Source organism: Styela clava, chromosome 6 (assembly GCF_964204865.1).
Source record: "Styela clava chromosome 6, kaStyClav1.hap1.2, whole genome shotgun sequence".
NCBI classification, from domain to species: domain Eukaryota; kingdom Metazoa; phylum Chordata; class Ascidiacea; order Stolidobranchia; family Styelidae; genus Styela; species Styela clava.
Genome location: NC_135255.1, coordinates 22,598,818 through 22,624,042, shown reverse-complemented (window position 1 = coordinate 22,624,042; position 25,225 = coordinate 22,598,818). Strand labels below are relative to the sequence as shown.

Sequence of the window (25,225 nt, the reverse complement as noted above, 5' to 3'; positions counted from 1 at the left end):
TCGATTCTCGAAAGGTATGCCGTAGAAACGAAATTAAAATCTGTTACCGTCAAGAATTGAAGCGCCTGACCAAGCCTCCAAAAACACCTTATGTAATATTTCAAACTGTAACTGAAATAAAATCTTTCTCATAAACTTATCTACACATATATGCTGAATATCTAAAGATATCCCAAAAACCGTACGCCTACTGTACTCTCGTAGAAATTGAACAGATATTGCTCGGCAATGATGCATTTCGTGCAATATTCTGGAATTTCACATGAATTTATGAATTTATACAAGTACAGTATACGTGCAAATTAGGACAGAGCATACGATCACTGAAGTCACTCAATTGGGACGTAAAATGGAAACTTGAATAAGCTCGTAGCCAGACCAGAATTGGACAGGGGAGGGGGAGGGGTATATGAACGTAACACGACGCTTACTCATCCTCTTTGCTCAGAACAAGGCTTGATATACGCAGTCCCGATATCTTAAAGAATCGCTCGACAGACTTATTTTTCCATCGACGTTATTCAAGATATATAGGTGCGCATAATCATCTGTCTCAATTAGTTCAGAACGGATTATTGATAGCAAGCAGTGAAACGTCCGGGTTTTCAGTAAATCGTTATCAAATAGAATAGAGCAAAATGGTGTTGAAAAATGCGTACGAATTTATATCTCACTGCAAATGCCGCAATGGAATTTCCGAAAACAAAAAAAAATGTTGGAAACGTTTTTTGGGGGGTTGCAATGCCCCTTAGCTGGTTCCATTACATTTGAAACCACGTACATTTGAACCCATGACAATTGCACCTGCATACTATTGCACCTATTGAAGGTTTTTTTTAAGGATATTTGAACCCATACTAACCCATGGGTTTTAGCACCCGCATATAGATTGAACCCGTGGATATACGCATGGACTCAAATGTACGGTCACCCCTTAGCTACCCCTCAACCCATGGCTACGCCTATGGACCTGAATAAATATCGTGAAACGTCTCGTAATCAAACAAAAATGGGTCAGATCAGTCATTGCCCACGGTTTACCTGCTTCTGATAAAGTACTTCTATGTAGTTATATGATTACAAAATATCAAACAAAAGTGAATCATACAAAGAATTAGACACCGAGGTACTGTATCAGAGCGTAAAATAGCAAAACATGGACAAATTATCACCGATTGAAACTGTCATCACTCTACCTATGTAATACAGCAAAATGACACAAAAACATCTATAATTTTTTAAAAATAAACGATTCTATTTTTATTGAATATCACGCGCAAATAACTAAATACCACAACAAATGAGTCAACATTTAATACGCACATTAGAAGCTAATAATTTCAACGTATTTATATAATATTAATAAATGAATCAGTTTTTAGCAGAAATGTCAATCAGAATCTTGCTTCATTTCTTATTATGCAGATTTTAGTTGCTTTTTAATTACATAATTATGTGAACATTTAGGTCAATTACTGGCGGCGCACGTTGTGACATTTTGTTTGTTTTATACATTTAATTTTTTGTTGATTAGTTATAGTTAAGCAATAAAAACTAGGCCATACCATGCTATTATAATTAATGGCACTACTGTATGTAATTTAGCACATTCGATGTTTACACTCAATATTAAATAATTTGTTTATTCGGACCTCCAGAAGTATGCGCACCAAGATGGCGCACAACCTGAACATAGTATGTGTGTACCTGTTAGGATTCAGGTTGTGCGACATCTTGGTGCGCATACATCTGGAGCACCGTTTATTCAAATATATGGGAGTCGGAGAATACATCCACGTGACCAGGAATTATCAATGGTGGGGTAAGAGTTGCGGTTGGTTCTTAATTTTTTAATTGCCGTGTTAGACAGTAACAAGAGAGTTTAAACGTCTCAAGCTACGACAAATTGTTGAGTATGATACAGAAAAATGCTTTCTTCACATTTCAAGAAAAGGGGGTCCGACCCTTGAGTCCCTCCTGGCTACGCTTCTGCGCCCAACTTGGACTCATTCCTCAAATAAATGAGGTTTTAGTTGAAATTATACCTTTTTCTATGAGGCACTCGCATGAATATTCGAAATAACAGAGACTAAAGAATTGTAATGCTGATCTGAAATTTTATTGCTTATTCATATCAAATTCAAAACCACACGTCCGCCATTAGGTTTGCGTCAAAATAAAAATGCTAAATCGGGTGCGTTTACAAGCCATATTTCCGTTTCAGTAAAAAACTTAAACGCTAATTATAATTCATATCAAAACCGCCATTAGGTTTGCGTCAAAATAAAATGCTAAATCGGTTGCGTTACAAGCCATATTTCTGTTTTAGTAAAAAATTTAAACGCCTAATTTTTCGCTAAAAGTCCGTTATTGGACTCGGATAAATTCAAGTACACCAGTCTAAAGACGCCAGATCCCAGCCCTGACTGTCTGAGATCTGTAGCCACTAAAATATGCTTAAACACAGAGCGCCATAGATATACTTATCTTCTACATGCATGGTCTTTATAAGGCCATGGATTGTTCAACATGTGATCGTCCTAAGCGGGCTCCATAAGTATACCATATTACGTTCTCCGATTATGTTTAGCCTGATGCCACACCGCTAGAAATTAACAAGGTGTTCTGGTCGATATATAAAATTCTTTCTAACAAACCAAAATTCACGGCATTAGATAAGGCATAGAGAAACGAAGTCGACGAAATTCAATAGAACAACACATTATGCTCAGTCCTCGCTGACTTTAATGTATCTACAGTTACAACTGGTCGAGTTTCCGCTGATAATCTCATTTAGCCTGTTTCTTTTATTATCTCGTCGCTCGTCCGGTTTTTGTTTCTTTTATTATCCCACACAATTTCAAAGCATCGACCAGAAATGTGTCATCAATAAAATACTCTATCATACTATGATGCAAATCAATACGTTTATGACGTCACTGTCAGCAGGTAAAATCGTGGACGACAGTTTATATATTTGCAACATCGGAAATTTTGATTGCATGGTGGCCAGAGTTCAATTAAATTCATTCGATCCGTATAATATTTCAACTGGAACGAAACCGAATAAATAGACATTGCGTATTTTGGAAATCCCATAGTTTACGCGTAGCATAAGAATGAAATACATGGCTCAATCGCCTTTTAAAAGGCCTCTTCCACGGAGGGTATATTGGGCCGCTATTCGACAGCAGGTTTTTTGTATTGGCAGCTTTACAAGATAACATACATTAGTATAAACACTTCAGGAAATCCATTAACGCGCAAAGGAACTTTAAAGCGCGAAAACATACCAATAACAATTCCTGGTTTCGGTTCAACTTATTTGTTTCTATAATAGCGTGGCTGGCATGAAACTTCATGTATTTCACAATGCGTGCGTAAATTTAACGACTCCTGGGCTACAAGAAAAAGTCCTAATAGAGTTTCGTTCGCTAAATTACCACCATAAAAATAAACATGGAACACCATCCTAGGCAGATAAGAGTTCTTATCACTATTCAAGTGCTCATAACTATTTAAGCTGACCAAAATCTTTCCCAAGTTTTTGTATAAAGCAAAAATTAAAATTACTCGCGCTGTGAACATAACTTGAGAATTTTCGCGAAGCTATGCTTTATATATTCCTTCCTATGTCATTTTGCAAAGTTATATATCGCCTTCTGTATTGGCAAATGAGCCAAAAACCAAAATCTCACAAGTCTAAAAAACAAGACAATCACAATGCCTCACCAACACCAAAACTATAATCTAAAATTTTCAGTCGCATTTCCCAAATCTACCCACGTTTCCGCTACCAAGCTCTGGTATGTGCAAATCTATAACGTTTAATAAACAAACATATATGTAGAGGCAAACTAACCGCCTGAGTATATCTCCAATATAATAGGCTCTCGAATATAATAGATCTCGAAGTGAACTAACTAGCAACTTCTCAGGTCGTTGATAAGGTTACTGTTTGCATATTCATGACAAAACAATATAACTTTTGTAAGTAAGTGTGACGTAATAAAAAAATCTACCTCACTAATAAACAGGTTGCACTTAACCAATGATTTATGTCTTCAGACGAAATCGTGATAGAGCTGCGCTAAATTTGCAGACATTTGACATGACGTGATTTTTTATTGTCAAAACTGGTTCATTGCCATTTCTACGCGGTATAAATCGTTGTAGCGTTGTTTTCTGTGACTGCTGCTATGCCCTCGAAGGTAATATCACTGTATTTGATGGGCAACGAGGCCATTGATCGAAAATGTATCCATCGACGCTAGTATAAATTCTCTGTATAAATGCCCAAATGATGTAAATATATACCAGCGCAGAAGTGCGCTATTTATTATATGCCGATAGTATTATGAGAATAGAAAATCGCACCAAGATATCGCACATCCTGAACTCAGGTTGTGTACCAGGTTAGGGTTCAGGTTATGCGACATCTCGGTGCGCATACTTCAGGAGTATACCAGAAAATCTCTTTATATAAAAACATTTAAAATATGGGAGGGTTAGGTGTTTCAGATGTGGCCCGTCAGCAATTCTTTATGTAGATGCGCATTTTATCAGCCAACTAAACCTATAAAATGTTGGTTCAATTTGAAAAAATTCAGATGGTAATGATTTTAAATTCTATGAACGATGATATACTTATCATAATCATCAAACTAAGTATACAAATAACGAGATTGAAGAATTGCAATAACGACTGTCTTTCTGACAAACAAAAAGACTTTACGGGTGCTTATTCAAATGTGCTACTCTGCTGTACAAAACTCGAGTCCGGGATTCGTGACCGGCAGTGCAAATATGCTTTTAAAACCATCGACGATAACCTGACATTGGTTAATGACAGTGCCGCTGACCCTTTGACCTGGTGACGCCGTTGTCAATTAAAGGCGATTTAACAAATATCTGGCTAACTACCGACCTGGACTGGTAACCGGACGAGAGGCCGTGGTTCGCCATATGATTAAGCCGTCTTATCGGTTTTCCTCTCCCCGGGATAAATATGTAAATCCTATCCTATCCTAAATCAGTGTTAACCGAAGATCCTTCATTAAACAAGCAATAACCTTTCTATTATGTTATTAACACCATTATTGAAATAAATGAGTAAACTGATATTTTCGAAAATTACCTGACAACGAAGACGTAGAAACCTCGTCGATATTACGCGTCGTCGATTCCCATTTCAAGAGCGAATAATTTATTATTGGATTGTACTATTTACAGAAACCATTTTCTATGTGAGTGAATAAACATTGATAAAACAAAATATCGATCACCGGAGCCGATAATCATTTACAGTCCGTTGCACATCACGAGTAATCGAGGAGGTCACTAACCCTCATTTACCAGGTAATTACTAATTAGTAACTTGACTATTACATTACAAGAATATATACGTAGTTTTCTGATTAATTAACTGCATCTCCGAAGACACTGCATATATAAATAAAACCATTGGTAATTCTATGCCAACGTCTCCCAGCCGAGGGAGAAAATTTTACTTTGTATTGGCGTGTTGTATTACTATTTTTTACTTATTTAGTATTATTACAATGTGCATACATTATTTATTATTCCAAATTCACGAAAGCCACAGTACACTTTGCATGCATCACAAGCAAATACATCTTTGGATTAGATAACAAAAGCAAATTGAGTTTTTGGGTATTGGGCAAAGAATAGGAACTTAAAATGGGTCAAAGGAGGAATAGCTCAAAAAAGGTGGGCCACACTGCTCTATGCACCCTAATACACCGTAATGTCGTCTATCAAAATTACTGTGGTTCGTGGAAGTTTAGCATTCGTCAGAGGAAATATTGCTGGATTGTTTTAGAAAGAAAGAAATTTATGGATAGAAACAATTGTACGGATAAGAATGGCTTTGTATCAACAGAGCATATAATACTATTTTATATCATTGATAAACTGTCATCTTCTCTGATTGTTTTTGTTTGTTTATTTCCACGGTATTGTTTACATATTTATGACAACATAATTAATTTAGATAAATAAATCAAACATAACAAACACTATATTTGACATCAATGCTCGCGAATCTTCCTGCGCTTCAATACACATTGTTTATCATAGCTATTCACCAAAAAAAAAATGCCTCAGATACAATTTTAAACAAACATTGGATAAAAACAATACCTGTACAATATTTCACTCAATAAAATTGACGCTTTGCCCTCTACTTCGATGAGGAATTATTCGCAGTAATGATACAAAAACACCTGCCTTCGGTCGATTTTTTGCAAAAGGAGTCGAATTCATTGATATAATCACAAAATTTACAATTTCGATCTGAAGTTTCAAACGTCTTCTAAATAAAACAATTACGACGCTTTCTTCTGGTTGACCAATGAGAGGAACACCTAACTAATTATTTTATCCTTTTTACGCCCAACCTAAGCGTTTGCGGATACATGAATGCGAGTACAAGATACCGACTGTAGCACAAATTACGCGATCAATATCAGAAAGTAGTCAGTTCTCAGCTCAGTGGCTGTAATCTGAAGTAGCAGTACGCTCTGCAAAATTGTGTGAAAATTGTTAGGCCCTACTCTACCGTTTGCGAATACATACATGCAAGATCACAAATTACGCTACCAATCTCAGAAACTAGTCAGTTCTCAGCTCAAAGGCTGTACGATCTAAAGTAGCAGTCAACGCTGCAAAAAAAGTGTGACAATTTTTACGTTATTGTAGTTGTTTACTCCATCGAAATTTAATACAAGCGGATTGTAATAACGTACGTAATCGATGTTCTTCCCATCATTATGATTTGTTGAAGGCGAACTCAAAGTACACATTTTAGGTGTAATGACCTCATTAACGACAGAATGGAAGTCAAATTTAACAATATTTTCACGCAATATCCACGAACTCGTTTACCATGAAGACGTCTAAAAGGAAATTACAACACGTAATAAAGGAAGTCGGGTATAATGTAGCAGGGAATTGAAGCATGCATGAGCAAACATGGCTCAAGATATTACATGTTTAATAAAATAAATTTAATGTCGTTCATGCTTGATATTACATAACTATAAATTTTGTTGAATTCACAATATAGTGTGAGTCGGTTTGCGCCATTTGCGAGAAAATCTTTGGAGTGACTTATTAATTTTCTGATTTCCACGTTACATGCTTAGTCTCAAACCATTTGCCTGAAGTTACCCGCTGGCCGGTTACTGCCTCCCCATCATTAAGTCCATGCATCTGAAACAAATAGCTTGCCAACTAAACCCGTGCGAGACCCGGACTTTTGGTATTCTGGAGCCCGTGAAGAGGTGAGTATCATTTACACCGCAATAAATTTTAAAAAAAACATTGTTACTTACCGATGAATGTTTTTGTGTATATTAAACTTAGGCCTACGTTATTTAATGACTCGGACGTATTTATAGCTTCTTTGGACAGTTACAGGTAAACGAATATCTCGCGGAGCCCTGGGTTTATCCCGCGGAGCCCTGGTACTATTTATGGATCACTTTGAGAACGTGTGAGACACACGCGTAAGCCATCTTGTAGGCCTTTCTTTTTTCCCCGGGACAAGTATGAAAATCCCAACCTGATTGAAGCTTTATATCTACTTTGGCATAGATTTGATCTTGAAATTCCAGTGCTTTACCTCTGCGTGACCTACTTCTATACCTTATGTACACTGTGACTGAGTTGTACTAGGACAAGTTAACTTAATATGGCGTGAATACCGTTAACACATCACAGTGTATCGCCGTCAATCGCGAACTCGTCGTATTGCCTATGACGTCATATGTTCATTGAAATTTATTGATTCTGACGTCACTGTATTTCATCAAACTGACTGCTTTCACGTATACCTAAATTTTAATCAAGAGAGGGTATCTCTTGGGAAGAAGAGACGTCAAAGAAAAGAGTCGAAATCGAAGTACATGCCTCCTTGCAACAGTTGTAACGAAATTCTCATTCCATCTTACAAATTTGAATCAGAAATATTCAACATCAACTTTGGCTCCCGACAGAACAAAATTGGTAACAAAATTGAATTGGCACCATCAAAACTGTGGCATCGGCACAACTGTTACTAGTTTCAGTTCGAAATTTCAAATTAGTTGCATCCACTAGTTTCAGTCCGAAATTTGGGCTCCAGGACTTTTTAAAAACGTTGAATTCTAACGTCATGCAGTTAATCTTTCGATCGACGCTCTGAGGATACCCTACCATTCAGATAGCAACAAAGCAATTAGGGCCAATAAGCACCCCTACTCCCGATTGATTAACCGGTGACCAAAATTGGAAGCGAAAGGATATTCGCGGGTCAGGAGAGGGGAGCGCCCTCAAGGTGATGATACCGGTTCCGATAAAAATATTTACGATACCGGTATAATTGAATTGTTTCGATTATACTACTGATCGAACTGTGACAATGACGTAACATTTGGCGGTATCTAAAACGCAAAAAAATCATAAAGTGTTGAATCATAAAGTTTGGCGAGCGATATTGACCGTTATGCGGGCCGTAATTGGCCCGTGGCCGCGGTTCGGGAACCACTGCTCTAGACTGCATGCCTATTATACGAAGCGAATCCGTGGTTAATTTTTCTTTTCTACAAATTATTGTTATTTTCATCGGTGGGATTGGATTGATTGTTGTTATCGTTGTGAAAAATCGCATAGCATAATGCTGTCCGTGTTTCCGAAAACAAATAACTGGCTAACTAATCCCATATCCGAAATGGACTGGTAACCGGACGAGATGCCGTGGTTTGCCATATAATTAAACTGTCTTTTCGGCATTTCTTTCCCCTGAACAAATATGTAAATCCTATCCCTCTGATTACTCCGCTTGGGTTCGCCTGCTGTGTTGGATAATTATGTACGAGAAGATTGCTTGGCACACGATCTCCGTCGAAGCGTGGTTCAGGTCCATGGTCTATTGTAACCCTAGTTCATCTCAATTGTTTGGACTGATATATTCCCTCTTTTGCACACACTCCAATTAAAATATATCCATACGGTTTAATCATATGACAAGCTACGGCGTCTCGTCCGATTGGGTGTGGAATTAGTGTAGATGCAAGGACTTGATGGTTTAGGAAGTCGTATCGGGCCAGCGGTTACGAGAACCACACTGCAGCGGCGAGTAGTCCAGCAATCGCACATAATTATTTTCCTATAAGATGCGAGCCCACTTTTGGTAATCAGGGGCGCGATGGCCAGCGTGTTTCTCACGCTCACCACGATGCGCCATATCGCCGAGCCAGCATCTGAAAGCATGGAAAATTAAGGTGTCTGACGTTGCATTATTATTATTATGGTATCGCATTCTCGTATTACACAATTTGAATCTTAATTATACTGTTCATACGCTGCGCAAATATTTCTGCGTTTTGTTAAAAATAAAAATTGGGAAGAAGCGCTGTGAAACCGGGTGAAACTTTCAATGACCAGTCGTTATAAAACCGCTTGAAATAGGAACTGGAGTATATAATATAGTTGTTAGGAGTCTGTTTATGCATACTCGAGTGTATGAGCAAATTTTGAAATATACTTTCAACGTAATATTTTTAAATTAGGTATTTTAAAATTAATAATTCTAGTATTTAAGGAGTTACAATATTCATAGTAGCTATCACTATGATAATTTTTGAGAATTTAGCTTCCGAGTTTTATTATTTGAACAAATGCTCCGGTCACTTCTTTCTCATCGACGCATGGGCCCCTCGCCGAATGTTCTCGACTGGCGATCTTAGTAACCGTAACGCTGTAATGGCGGTTGGGCGTTTTCGAACGACCTTCTGTTTTTGTTTTTCACAGGCTAGTCTGGTGTATACAAGTTGTGTTTGTTGGTTGTTGAAATTTTAAAGCTTATTAGGTTACATACCAGGACTGTTTTGTTTCTAGCTATACGATACCTGTGCTAACTATTGTAAGTTCCGTTGGTTGATGCATTTCTGCATTTGGAGATTGAGGTTCCAAATTCTCTGTTAAAGAGGCGCTGAGTTTGCCTTACTGATTTATATGCTTCTTGCTAACAGCAATTTTGCATCTCATTTCTTGGGTTAATCTCCTTGTCATTCTGTGGGGTGACTGGTTGATGAAAAGGAGCGCATGTCGCACATTTGTGTTTTAGGCCAGTACGGTCTTGTGCATGCGTTGCGTCTCCAATATTAATATTGTCAATTTTTTATACTGCTTACTACTACGAGACTAATAAACATACATACATACATACAAAAATGCAAACAATACCGAATACATAAATTTTACTACTTACAGACTGATCCATACCATTACCATGTTTCCTTAAAAAATGAATGCGCTATTATGAGTACCTGAAGAGCAAATTAAAAGTGTATACTAACTTTTGGACACCCTGTATATGGCGCACCTAATTCTGCAATCCATTCGCCAGACTTTTACTTTTTGACTCTGTTAGTTGTGTAGTTACGGTAGTACCGATACACGATAGTTCATGCATTTGAAACAATATCGGTAACATATGTTTTGTTTTGCAAGATGCATAAAATTAACTCTTTCCTACTACTGTACGACTGTCAGACTGTACTACTGTTTTATATTTTCTATCAGAGCTTCTCAAATTTAGCACCATCTCATTTAAAACATTTCTGTATTTGACTGGCTGTTTTTAAACAGCTATATTTTTATCCTCTTAAGATAGTATTCAATTTTATTTTTTAGAGAAAGTATTCTATAAAATTTCGATATATCATGTATTTCCATATTTATGTCTTCATTTTTAGATTCATAATCTAATTTATTTACAAACTGTGATCTCAAACAAATATCTTTCAAAATGGTGAGTACGTAGATACTAATAATACTGTAATACCTGGACACGGAATCATTGAATTTGAAAAATAGTTGTAATGACATTACTACCTATCGGTCATCAGATAAGTCTGATTACAGTACAGCACACTATCCAAATTCCAGGAATTTCCCTCCATTTGGCTCAATAAAACAAACACTCTATGTGTCTCACAAACGAGGGGCACCTGGGACCACGTCAGATGCGTCATATCACACCATGCTTGTCTCAATAATAATCTAAATTAATCGCGGTCGTCACATGATCAAAATTGCCGTTTTTAACTAAAAAATCTCGAATGCTACGGTAAAATATTTTTTCTTTCGGTAAATCGGATTATTTTTTCCCCAAGGAATTCAATGATGAGTTAGTTATTAGATTGCGCTTCTTTGTAGTATTTTGCGCAACTTCATTATACTGTATTATTACCGATATTGAGGGACAACAATGTCCTGACGTCTCCCAAAAGAGGGGTGTCTAATCATTTGTAAATGGGTTTCTCTGAAACGGGACAATGTCACCCGATTTGTAGTGTGCCGTACTGGATTGACAATAAAATTGCTAAAGTGGACCACACCTTTAATATTACGCAAACGCCCAAAATTACGTAATGAGACGTTAGATATATATGGAAAATTGTATTCATGTATTCTACCTTGCATGACCCAATTCATTTTTACTGTTTCAGATGTCCTTAAGCCCAATCTCAATTTATAATGCTGGAGCAGATGAAGAAAAGGCAGAAACCGCAAGATTGGTGAGTATAAGAAATATTCAGTTATATGCAGTTTCAAATATTATTTTTGAATCAATTTTCCTTTATGGTAGGAATTTTTTCATAATTTGTCTAAGCCAAATTAATTTAAGGTTTTATCCCACGAGCTTCAGTTAAGTAAAATTTTCTACCTCAGGTCTGTTTCTTGATCATTTTGAAACTGCTCGCTCATGTAATGCACCATCATGAATCTATATTCTGATATAGTTTCAGTAACTTTCGGTATTTCAACAGTCGCTCTTAATTTGAATCTTAAATTATGGAATCAGCGATCATCTTTAAATTTTTAGTCTTCATTTGTTGGAACTGTCTATCTCAATGGTATTTCTTGGTTATTTTGAAACTGCTTCAAGTCTCAGGCTTGGAATACACCATCATGAATCTTTCAGTAACTTTTAGTATTTCGCCGGTCGCTCTTAATTTGACTCAAAGATGAGTCTCCTTTACTTATGAGCCATAAATCCATAGTTTCGCTAGCTCTTGGCAATTCAGTAACTTCATAACGACCATAACTTCAATCATAGATGAGTTTCTTTTAATTCTGTATGAGTGAGTGTGACCTTGATTTGAGCAAATTCTTTTCAAAGAAATGGCTCGTCTTTCTTACTTTGTGGTTTCGGTTACCCATGGTATTTCAGTTGCCATTCATATTTTTGCTCGAAGTTGAGTATTGTTTACTTCTGTGTGAATCCACCTCGATTTGAGAGAATTTTTCAAAATCAGCAATCATATTTAAATTTTTAGTCTTCATTTGTTGGAGCAATTGCTATCGGTGATCTCGTGAAATCAACGCTAGGTCCAAAGGGAATGGATAAAATATTGATGAGCGCTGGACGTGAAGGATTGGAACCTGGCATCACTGTTACAAACGATGGAGCAACAATATTGAAAGCTGTCGGAGTTGATAATCCTGCTGCTAAAGTCTTAGTTGGTAAGTTCGGATGGATTTTTGTATTTATACTGGGGATAGCCAAAGCCGATAAAACTGCCTATTAATTACCTGGCAACCTATTTTCCTGCTACCTTGTTCAGTATAGTGTCCCCTCTTACATGAACATCCACAAAAGAATCAAACCTAAGAACCTGCACATAGAAATATCGCCATGTTCGGTTATCTCATTATACAATAAAACTCAGCCTCTCATTACTTAAGTAAGTATGTTGATAAGTATTTGTCTGTCTGTTTGTCTGTTAGATGCACGCGATATTTCACGAAGGCGTGGTTGAATCTGCTCCAAATTTTGCATGTGCATTCATCATATCTCGGACCAGAAGCCTATTAATTTTGGATGAATTATGTCGTATAATTAGCGAGTTAATAATTAATTAGTGATGGGACACGCGGTGTCACTATAGTCATGAATCGAAATCGCAGTTTCGATCGATAAGTCTTCGGTCTCCGACCGATATTCTTGTTTGTTTACCAGTCCGTGCCGGGTATGGAATACGAGTATATTATTGTTTGACTCACAGTAATTGACTTTATGGTGATGGAAGCTGTAATTGATCGGTTGTCATTGAACCACCATACGAATGTAAGGAGTCCAAGAACCCTCTCAAATAAATATCTCTTACAACGTGGAATCTGATCTCGCATAACGATAATCAGATATGCAACGGCGCGTTTTCAATAATTCGATTCAGCTACTCTGTTTGAGCTGAGTGGCTCTACTATAGGTTTTGATACCGAGCATATGCAAATTATATTCTAGATTTCAATCTTTGCATTAAATTTAACACCTCTCGATCTTCAAACAAGGATTATGCTATAAATCAGCAGTTTGTACATAAGGTTTTAGTGTGATTGATAGCACTGCTCCTAAACCTTCATTGCGTCGAAACGAACTTAATTGCTATTGCTTCATCATTTAAATAAAAAAATTTAATTTTCTAATTCCCAGATATGTCCAAAGTTCAAGATGATGAAGTAGGAGATGGAACAACGTCAGTTACTGTGCTTGCTTCTGAGTTATTAAGAGTAAGTGCTATTGTAGTAGGGGTCACTCATCTGTGAGAGGCCAAGCAAGGTGTTCGATTGTGCTATTTGTATATGCCTTCAGTACTCTGTTCAGCATTGAAGGCAGCACAGAATTGCCAGATCTGCAAGGAACTCAGGACCAACATTAAGATGTCTGATTTAAGGGTGTGGCCAGGGATTTTCAAAGGGAGGGAGGAGGGAAATCTGTTACTGCCAAGTTAGACTGAAACGTCTAGCGGGTCCACGGAATACATGGGTTTTCAAGAGTCTTTATCAGGGGTTCCCAAACCAGGGGTCGCGACCCCAAATTGGGTCAGAGTGAAAATTAGGTCAGAGTGAAAATTAGGTAGGGTCGCAAACAGGTCTTGGGGTCGCTGAGGTAAGATATAGGATGGATGTGCAAAACATCTAAGATTTGACAAACCCTGTTAAATTTAGCAGTTTGTACCATGGCTTAAAACAGGCTCATAGGCATCGCTCTATGCTTATGCAGTTATGCTATAGAAAATGTAGGTGCTTATTGTGACATCACTGTTTGATTTTACTTAATACCACCACATGACCAATCTCAAAAGTCCAGTGAAAGAAGCTCTGAAGTTTTGTGAAAAAATATATATTGACGTGGGGTCGCACTGGACACTCGAAAGTTGTCTTTGGGGTCGTCCTGAAAAAAGCTTAGGAACCCCTGGTCTTGAGGGTCTAAAAAGCATTTTAGGCTGCGAAAAATTGCTATGTATGATGAAAAAAGGCTTTTCAAAAGGGTGGGTCCCACCTGCGAAATCACCCCTCTGGCTGGGCCCCTGATCCAATTAAATTAGTTTGAAATTTGAAAATAATACTTAATTGCTCTTCTCTTTGTAGAATTGTCATGTATCATGAATTTAAATTTAATTTGACTCGCGCAAGAGTAACTGCTAACTTTGATTGTTGTAAACTGCTTGTCTAAGGAAGTGTTTTTAGACTTTTTTTAAGCGTTTTAGCACGGTTTCTAGTGTTTTAGACGGTGTTTTTAGACTGGACTCTTTAATTGGATAGAATTATCATGAATTTATTCAAAAAATCTTCAAATTTTCAAATATTCGTAAAATCTAAATATCTAAAAAAAAATTTCAGGAAGCAGAGAAGTTGATTTCACAGAAGCTTCATCCACAGACGATCATCGCTGGTTGGAGAAGAGCGACAGATGCTGCAAGAAAAGCTTTATTAGATTCCACTATCGATAATGGGTCAGTTTGGTTCTTTATTAAAATACTTTCGTTTCGTCTGCGAATTTTACGCATCAGGGATGACAAACACAGAATAATTTACCAGTCCGAATACATCCTGGAATCTTATTTCGGAAATTGAATATATTTCAAAATAACATTATGTTCCACCAGCGTTGTCCGACGAATTAAATATTTGAATATCGAATTAAATATATATCGAATACTTTTACGGCTTTCGAATCCTTTGGTGGACATTGCCGCCATTCCCTTGCAAGGCTTGTAATTTACACATTCATTACCGAATGTACGCTATACCAGACTAACACGATGTTTTCCAATAATAAATTACTAATATGAAATTTTTCAGAAATGATCCCGTCAAATTCCGTGAAGATCTGATGAATATTGCTAGAACAACTTTGAGCTCAAAACTCCTGACACAACATAAAGATTTCTTTGCAAAGATGGCCGTCGATGCTGTTCTGAGACTAAGAGGAAGTGGAAACTTGGAAGCTATTCAAGTAAAATACTCAGTTTTTTTTTTCAGCATAAAAAAGACTTATCTCTGAGAAAAGTTATGTGCATTGACTAAATTGCCAAAGGCTGGCCTGTTGAAACCATGACCTTGGGTAATTGTGGTGTGGCGCTTTGTGCTTTGTGTTAGGAATATTCCAACGCACATAAAATTACCCCGCAGGAGTTCGCAGGGTCAAATCGTGTGCGGATACTTCTGCCCGAGATGATTGCTGGACTCTTCGTTGATGTATGGGGGTTCACGTAACCGCTGGTCGGTTACGGCTTCCTCCACCATCAAGTCCATGCATCTGAAACAGATAACTGGCTGACTAATCCCATACCTGACATAGACTGAACCGTACTAAAGGCAGTGGTTTGCCATATGATTAGGCTGTCTTAGCGGCATTCCTCTCCCCCTGGATAAAGATGTGAATCCCATCCTATTAAAAAATGGTGATGTGAATGTGAAGATGTGAATCCATCCAGATTAAAAAATGGTGATAAAGAGGATCACGCATGCTGATTGGTTGATAATAGGGAAGTAAACAAGGAAGTTAATTTAAATTTAACAAGAAATCACCTTATTATCCAGATTATCAAGAAGCTTGGAGGAACCATGACAGATTCAAAATTGGATGAAGGATTTATTCTTGATAAAAAGATTGGAGTCAATCAACCGAAACGGATCGAAAATGCTAAGATTTTGCTTGCTAATACGGCAATGGATACTGATAAAATTAAGGTTTGTTTTTGTTTTACCTGTTCTGTTTCATTTTCGTTTGATTTGCACGTCAACAGCTATGAAATGGTTTATCTGAGTTTGTTCCTAGTGATGCATATTGACCAAATACTTTAAATTAATGTCATGGGAATTACTACCTAGATAAGGTAAATGCTCATGGCTCACAGGGAACCGTCAGTTTCAGTAATCCTGTAGGAAATGGAGGATTGCAGAAGCATAGCTTCCGGGACTTCATAAAATATTCTAAATCAGTGCTTTTCAACCTTTTACTACATGTTACACCTTTTTCAATTTTTCTTTGTATATACCTCGCAAATACCAAAGGTTATTTAATAAAATAAAGTAGGAAAAGGTTGTTTGGTGAAGTCAAGTCTTACTCTGGTCACAAGTTATGCTAAATCGAACCTCCTGAAGTATGCGCACCAAGATGGCGCACAACTTGGACTCAGGTTGTGTACTGGGTTAGGGTTCAGGTTATGTGACATCTTGGTGCGCATACTTCAGGAGCACCGCTAAATCACCAAAATATGTAGATGTTGATGTCATGATTGTAACTTGTGTTCAGACATTTGCAAATAACATAGCCGCAACCTCTACTGTATATCTCTCCGCCATTAAATATTTTTTGCACAAGATGGGTTCTAATCGCTTGAGTAGTTCATCTTGCAATATTCGTGGTCATGGGCCGTGTCCGGAAATCTCGTCACAGGAAAATTCGTCGTAAGAGCATTTTGCCATAAAACAAGTATTTGTGATAAAAACAGTTATGTTTTTGAAGTACCTGTTTATTTAAAACAGATTCATAATTTAAGAGCATTTGCGTTTTCTAGAACTGTCATGGACAGTCGAGCACTTTACAAAAAAGGCCGGAAAGTATATTCGACCCAGGCTATAGCTGTAAACCCTTGTATGGTATTTGTATTCCCGTGATCTGACTTGGTATGCACTTGGGTATGCAGTATGCCCGGTTGAATATCACCGTTCTAAATTAATCCTTAATTTAAGATATTTTATTCGCTTACTCACATAAATTTAAATAATGAGGAAATGACATCGTGTGAGGCCTGGCTCCTCGTAGCTGTCATCTCTCTCTTACAGCTGTATTTTCTAAAACAAGCTATGCTCAAATATATGGACACGTTACGCTGAAATTCACTGTGGGTACGGTACGGTAACTTGCAGTAACCAGCAGGCTTGGCTATGGAACCTGTTCGCTGATCACATGATCAATATATGTTTGCGGAATCGCCACATGGAGGCAAATTCTGATGACGTCATAGCTCAAAAAAAAAAACGAATCCCATAAAGCTCACAGGAATATTTGAAATTAATAAAAGTAATAGCCTTCTAGAAAAAAATTTCATCTTCAACCACTGAAAATTTCAAAGCAATGGTCCAGTAATCAAAGAGAAAAGCGACTTTTTAAAAACGTGTCAAAGAACAACAATAACATAATATTGAAACGATCGTTATGTCCACTAACGTGTCCAATTACAACTTTATTTCCAGATTTTTGGTTCCAGAGTTCGAGTCGACGGTACAGCAAAAGTTGCTGAAATAGAACTCGCAGAAAAACAAAAAATGAAGGAAAAAGTCGACAAGATTATCTCTCACAACATCAGCTGTTTCATTAATAGGTGAGAAAAACAAATGTAAAATAGCAATTTGAAGGCTCAATTGCATAGTGGCCGGAGGGTTTGACTATGTTGGCTTACCCCTGTTACCCACCCACCCTTGCACAGTATTCTCATAATAGAGTACGGTGACTGTATGTGTTAGCCATGCCAAGTAAATATACTAGACGAACAAAATTAGTTACCTCCATATTGGTACACCCACCCACCACCTTCTCTTGCATAACTATCTGTATAAGGGACTATATTATACATATTTGACTTAACGTTTTTGTTTTTTTGATACTTATCAAAAGGGGGTGCATGCCACACATCCTTGTTATAGGTCTGTATGTTCTCGTGCATACATTCCTTTTACAATATTGATAATTGTCAACACTTTTATATTGCTTTTACAAGACGAATATACATACATATAACATGAACATGTGAATTTGATTTATAATTTCATAGAGATCATCAAATTTATAATTTTAGTTCTCTTCCATCCTTGTGATTTCAGAATCGAATCGAATAATTTTCCGAATCGAATCTCGAATACTTGGAAATATATAATTCTAAGGGACTTTTTTATAGTAATTGATCTTCTCGACAGATGAATTACTGAAGACATAGAATAAATCACTCAGATAGATTACTGAGCGTTCACACAGAATAACGAACACGTTTTATCAATAACTCACTACAGAAAATGGTCGTATGTTAGAATTGCGTTGGAAAATATGATTTCAGTGAAAAATAAATTGGGAAAAAAAATCACCTTGACCATTGGCAGAAAGAAAAAAACAAGATGGCGGCGATTTGAAATCATGCTCTGAACCGATTCAATTAATTTACTATTTGATTCGAATATTCGATTCGAAATGCCCAGCCCTAATCATTGTATGAGTAAGATTCGAATTTGAAGATGACTTACAAGAAAAGTTGTTAGAAAATTTAGTTTATTTGAATCAAATCCATCGTTTTTTTTCAACAGACAACTCATCTACAATTACCCTGAACAATTGTTTGCTGATCAAGGAGTGATGGCGATCGAACATGCAGATTTCGAAGGAATTGAACGTCTCGCTCTTGTTCTCGGAGGAGAAATCTGCTCGACTTTCGATCGTCCAGACCTTGTGAAAATCGGAACTTGTAAATTAATTGAAGAAATTATTATCGGCGAAGATAAAATGATCAAATTCTCAGGTATGATCTTCATTTTTATTGATTTATCATAGCCCTGGCTTTTCAATGAAAATACACAGTTTTGCCTTGCACAGATCCATCAGTAATTTTGTACATGAACAAATTAAAAAATAAAAAGAATAATGCAAGACAACAAATACATAACAGTGGATGAATTAAACAAATCACATTCAATTAGTTTTAAATATACGCAGTTACCACGAATGAATATAATAGAAATAGTGGGATTCTCATATTCATTTCAAGGAGATTAAAACTGCTTAATCATATGGTGAACCACAGCCTCTTGTCCAATAACCATTCTTTGTCCGGTATGGGAGCAGTTTCGATTTATTTGTTTCGAATGCATTGACTTGGAAGATTCTGCTCACAGCCTCCAGAATTCGCTCCAAGGCTCCCTTGAACTGCTAACAGCCCTGTTTGAGAAATGCTGATCTAGTCAATTTTAGAATTTATTTATTTTTGAACTCTTTTTCCAAGCATTGCAACTTAACTCTGAAGGGCAAAATGACTGCTTTATTAAGATATTTGCTTTATGGTTTGAGCTCATGTGAAAGTTTCAAACTAACTTTTCTAAATTTTTTATATTAGGTGTTGAAAAAGCTGAAGCATGCACAATCATCCTTCGAGGAGCGACTCAACAAATTTTAGATGAATCTGAACGCTCTCTTCACGATGCGCTGTGTGTTTTGTCACAAACGGTTAAAGAAACAAGAACTGTGTTTGGAGGTGGGTGAAGATCTTCTTGATTAAACTTTGTATGAAATTCACTATCTAATCTAAAACCTCTTTTTCTGATTGTATCTATGGGAGTACGTGAACTACAATTATACATAGTTCATTAAGAGCAGTGTTTCTTAATTTCCCCTCTTTCACAACCTTTTTAAACCATCAACTGATTCTTACACCCTCATTCTAGAATTTTGGAAAGTAATTCTGTTCTGAAGTAAATAGCTAAACCAATGTTTTATTATCAATCACATCCACATATCAGACACTACCAATATCACATTAGCACATATTAAGCAAATTAAGGTAATACATAATTATTAAAAGTTTACTTTTTGGGCAAACCTATTCTCTCTCATACCTCCTTGGGACAGTTATTTACCCTATTTTACAGGCATTACATTTTGACTTTTGGTTTTTTGAAATACTACTCTCACTTGTACCTAGGCATTAGTATCAAACTTAAATGAATTTTGTTACGAGTCACTTACTATGAATTGGGCTTTATGCAAGCTCTAGTATGTGAATCTGGTCGGGATCCACTTATATTTTGGAAGAACGAGAATCATTTTCAGCCGCTACAAAGCGTGTGTTCTAAGGTTCAAACCACAAGCCGTCTCACCTAGCCTAGATAATAGATTTTGGTTTTTCAAAAATATTATTACTGGCCGCTTGCCCGGGGTGAAATGTGAAAAGATTCAGATATTTATTTTCGTTGTGCAAAACCAAAATACAATATGAAACAAGAGAGCAATGCTCAATATATGGACACGTTTGACGCTACCGATACCCTCAAAAAGTTTCCAAATTTTCAGCTGCGAGAATTTTGCAGAATCAAAACGCACAGCCAGTCATCACGCGGACTAAAATCAGTGTTCCCGTGGATAAAAATAATACAGCGGAATTTTGGCTGAAATATAAAATTTCATAGAATTCATACGAAATTTAGAAATAAATAAAAGTGATAGCCTTCTAGAGAAATATTCCATCTTCAATCACTTCATCTTCAATCTTCAAAATTTTAAAGCAATCGGTCCAGTAATCAATGGGAAAAGCGTTTTTTAATATCAATGAAATATGTGTCAATGAACAACAAGAAGTGTGCCAGCATAAAATGCAAAACATTCGTTATGCCCACTAACGTGTCCAATAAATAAAATGCATGTATATTTGTGCAGGTGGCTGTTCAGAGGCAATTATGGCTCAAGCAGTTGATGAATTGGCGGCCAGAACTCCTGGGAAAGAAGCAATGGCAATCGAATCGTTTGCGAGAGCATTGAGACAGGTTTGAGGCTTATTATTTTTTTATTAGAAGTCACAGGATAGATTTACAAGCAGTGTTCCCTCTAAGGTGTGCGCGTGTGCGTGCGCACACAGCTTTCAGATGCTGAGCACACGCATGGATTCACTGCGCACAGACGTATTTCGATGTAAGGTAACAATGTGCTCGGTTGGCAGGTTGAGAAAGTTTGTTGTTGGCCCACTTATTACCCGGTTAGAACGCCAAAATTTTTTCATTGGTTTTTGCACAAATATTAGTCATTTCCAAAAAAGTGCGCACACACCAAAATTTCTGCGCACACATGCTACAAAAAATTAGAGGGAACATTGTTTACAAGCAAACACTGATTGATATAAACAATAATTTTGAAAATGGAGTATAATTGAATTTTGATTTGTTTTCATTATTTTTTCTTATTCGGCATCCCTGCTTGCAAAATAGCAAGAGCAAGTTTTTTTCTTCAGTTGATTCATAAAGTTTTGTTAGATAAACAACCTTTCCTTTCTCTCTGCATTTGTGCGAGCGGATCTGTATGCTAACAATGCAAGGATACTGTAGCAAGAATCAATAGGACTATTCTGGGCACATTTCCATTTTCAAGAAGTCTCACAAAAATACATTAATGTTAGTCTGCAGAAAGGCTCTTGAATCAAGTAGTTTTTAACACACATGAACATTTTTTGATTAGATTAACATTCAGCTTTTTACTAATCTTTCAGATTCCAATGATCATAGCTGACAATGCAGGATATGACAGTGCTGAGCTTGTTTCACAACTAAGAGCAGATCATACATCTGGAAAGAAGCATGCAGGGCTTGGTAGGTGCTAGTAGGTAGTTGTGGAATTTACTAAATATCAGACATTTTAATAACACTAGATAGGATAGGGTTTACATATTCATCCCGGAGAAGAAGATAGACGATAAGATGACTTAATCATATGTCAAACCACGCTCTCTTGTCTAGTTACAAGTCCAAGTCAGGTATGGGCTTAGCCAGTAATTTGTTTCAGATGCACGGACTTGATAGTGTAGGAAGTCGTAACCGACTAGCGGTTACGTGAACCACCCTAAGGCGGCGAGGAGTCTAGTAATCCTCTTGCACATAACTATCCTCGCATGGGACTTGTGAACCCATGCAGGGTAATAAGAAGAGCGGTGTCGAGCATGTTTCGAACACCCAGCACGTTGCGCCACAACGCAGAGCCTATCCAAGCCGAGATATCATGGGTTGTCTACGGTTGCAGATAAAAGCTTGGCCCACTTGTCCATAAAATCTGATATTAAAACTGCAAAGAGCTGCCATTTTCAAAAAATACATTTATAAATATGAATCCTAAACCAAATTGTTGTTGCACTGAATATATTTTAAAAACGTTCTGGAATTTTAATCATTTTATATCTTCCATGAATTTACAAATGCCAATTTGTATCTGATATCTCCGATATTTGTTTCAAAATTTGCTGCCAATTGATCTGTTATCGTAGTTTGTTGAAGTTGGCCCAAAGCAAGGTTGTAAGACATCTGCTGAATGCAAAATGAGCGCAGAGATGATAGAAGTTTGAAAGGTTTACACACTTAGATCTTTGGTTCATACTAACGGAGTAGAGTATAATCTAAACCAGGAATTTCCAAAAAAAAGGGGGGGGGTTTCAAAATCAGAAATCCCCATTTTCTTCTAATATAGTCGTCATGATTTCGGGTCCGTTAGAAAGGGCAACTTTTTCGATGTATAATGTAATATAGCATAACATCATTTTTGTTTCGGTAGAATGCAAGCGCATGCATTATTGGTGACTATTTCAATCTTCCAAAATTTTCAAAGGGGGGGGGGGGGGACATATTGGTCATCTATTACACTTCAGTTGAAGTACTCCTGCAAAATATTATTGCATTCAGATTTCAATAGCGAACTTTATTATCAAAATACTATTTACTCCTTGTTTTTGACATTACTGTTCCATTCCAGACATGAACCAGGGAACTGTTGGTGACATGAAAGAACTTGGCATCACTGAATCCTTCCAAGTGAAACGACAAGTGCTGATGAGCGCTTCGGAGGCCGCAGAAATGATTCTCAGAGTTGATGACATCATAAGGGCTGCTCCGAGGTAATTTGTTTGAGATGAATTATTATTATTAAGTTATGTGATAGGTATAAAAAGCAAAAGCGATGGAAGGAAGAAATAAATGAGCTGTGTCTTGACCATAGGTGGTTGCTTCTGGCTTTTTCTCATCGTGGGGGGTGTTAGTGTCCTTGTGACTCGAATTAGAATAAAAATTATGGAAAAAATTTTTGTTGTTTAAAAATTCACTTCGTTAAATTTAAGATATTCAAAAGTAATGCTGCTAGAAAAATGAAGTTTTTGAAAAACACTAGAAACCATGCTAAAACGTTAAAAAACAGTAAAAAAAACGCCAAAAAAACCCTAGAGCCTTGCTAAAACATTCAAAAACAGTGAAAAACCATCAAAAAACACTAGAAACCAAGCTGAAACGTTCAAAAAATAAAAGTTTCCATGAATTCAGTAATTACAATTTTTTTTTCAAAATATTGTGCTTTTTTTGCAGAAAAATTATATTTCTTTTAACTTTTCTTGATTAAAATTAAGGATATAAGAATCATTTTCTTATAAAATAAAATATTCAAAATTTCAAGATGTTCGAATTCCCTCTCCTAATTCCGTTCTATATGTATATGTCTAGTTGATGTGAAACACTCAAAATTGATTTATGTGAAGCTATTTTCAAGGTTTAAGGAAATATGTTGTGAGTGTTTTCGGTGAAATAAGACCCCTTTTCATTATTCAACCATGCCATTCTTTTGCACTTTTTATTTCAGAATAATGTATATTTTTACTTTTAGACAAAGAAGACCAGATCACCCTCACTGATTTAACAAATTGTGTAGTCCCAGGGAGTCTATGTGATGTCACAGTGTGTGTTTACTGTTCCATTGTTCAACAATGTCATCAGTGTGTTTTGCATGATCATCATTTGTATGCCAGAAATAATAAAAATACAACCATTTTGTAGCTACTGCGTTTTGAATTTAGGAAGTGGCCTATTAGATTCTATATATAGGGCCATGTATGCTAAATATTTGGAATATGTGTGTGTTGTTCAAATGTGGAATTATTATTGCACTCGTGAAATGTTCGAGGACGTCAATTATCTTAAGGCCGTTGCCTGGTGGATTGCAATTTGCCCACTTTGGAGCAGTTTCCGAGCGCAAAGAGGCCTATTTTCGAAGGGAGTCGCTTTGTAACAGTCGCCGGAATGACTACCATTAAGATTGCTGATACCTTAAATCACTTATGAGTTGTGACAATTCCGGTCTGCGGTCACTCTGTTGGCTTTGCCGAATATCCAGTGAGTTTTGTTTTTGCGAAAAAATAATCCGATTCCTTTATGTGTACTCTGCGACACCGCTGGTCGACTGCCGATTTCCCCCATTTTTGGGCTGACGACACACTATGGTTGGGAATTTCACATTTATCCCGAGGAATAGAGAAGTCGATGAGATTGCTTGATCCTATCTCAGAGGTTCAAGTAACCGCTGGTCGATTATGGCGTGCTCTACCATCAGGTCCATGTTTCCGAAAACAAATAACTAATCCGACATAGGCTTGTAACCGGACGAGAGGCCGTGGTTAGCCATATCATTGAGCCTTCTTATCGGTTCTCCCCTCCCTCGGGATAAATATGTAACCCTCACAAAAACCACCCCTAGCCACTGTTGCTCGTCCGATCCCCAGTTCATGTCAGGTATGGTTATAGTCAATCTGTTATTGGTTACTGATGCATGGACGTGGTTCCCTTTATGATTAAACCGTTTTTCATGTTTTCTACTCCGTGATAGATACGAAACGCTTCTTTCAATGAAGAAAACAAAGAGTCGAAGCTTACGCACAAATTTCGTAATCAATCGCCTGGCAGAGGAGTACACGTTGATTCATATTTTTGAGTGACTTGACTCTTTGTTGCTTGTTTGAGTTCAAATACTTGAGAAGTAAAACAAATTCACTGTAAATATTCTAAAAGTGTATTCGATGGGCCTTTCCCCGACCTTTGACCCCCGAAAAATTCTTCCTATACTTCACCATTGCAAAATTTTCGGGGCTATTTTAAAGTGCTTTTCCGAGTTGGCGCCTGTAAAATGGGGTATATGTTTCAAATGATCATTATGATTCATTGCATACAACAATCTCTTTTTTAAAACTACCGGTAAAGAATTTCAGGCTAATCTATCACAGCTATTTCTACACTAAATTTTGTTACTGCATCTAAATTAAAACTCCTAGGAAGAAAGAGTGATCATTGAATTATCTGATTTATATTTAAG

The 25,225-nt window shown here is 36.9% G+C and overlaps 1 protein-coding gene across 1 annotated transcript; it reads left to right on the top strand.

The window, feature by feature from the left end:
* Positions 1–10,752: 10,752 nt before the first annotated feature.
* On the top strand, positions 10,753–23,915 carry LOC120330754 (T-complex protein 1 subunit beta-like). The gene is made up of 14 exons (XM_039397661.2): positions 10,753–10,816; positions 11,517–11,585; positions 12,348–12,534; positions 13,505–13,581; positions 14,695–14,807; positions 15,157–15,310; positions 15,898–16,047; positions 17,557–17,684; positions 18,658–18,869; positions 19,461–19,598; positions 20,777–20,883; positions 21,600–21,699; positions 22,850–22,991; positions 23,747–23,915. Exons 1-14 carry the CDS (start codon positions 10,814–10,816, stop codon positions 23,772–23,774), a joined length of 1,608 nt encoding a protein of 535 aa, XP_039253595.2. The 5' UTR covers positions 10,753–10,813; the 3' UTR covers positions 23,775–23,915.
* The last annotated feature ends 1,310 nt before the right edge of the window (positions 23,916–25,225 follow it).

Excerpts from the sequence above, each read along its gene's own strand:
- LOC120330754 (XM_039397661.2), top strand. Across the intron at positions 21,700-22,849 it reads AAAGAAGCATGCAGGGCTTG|ACATGAACCAGGGAACTGTT; the intron begins GTAGGTGCTAGT and ends GTTCCATTCCAG. Across the intron at positions 22,992-23,746 it reads ATCATAAGGGCTGCTCCGAG|ACAAAGAAGACCAGATCACC; the intron begins GTAATTTGTTTG and ends TTTTACTTTTAG.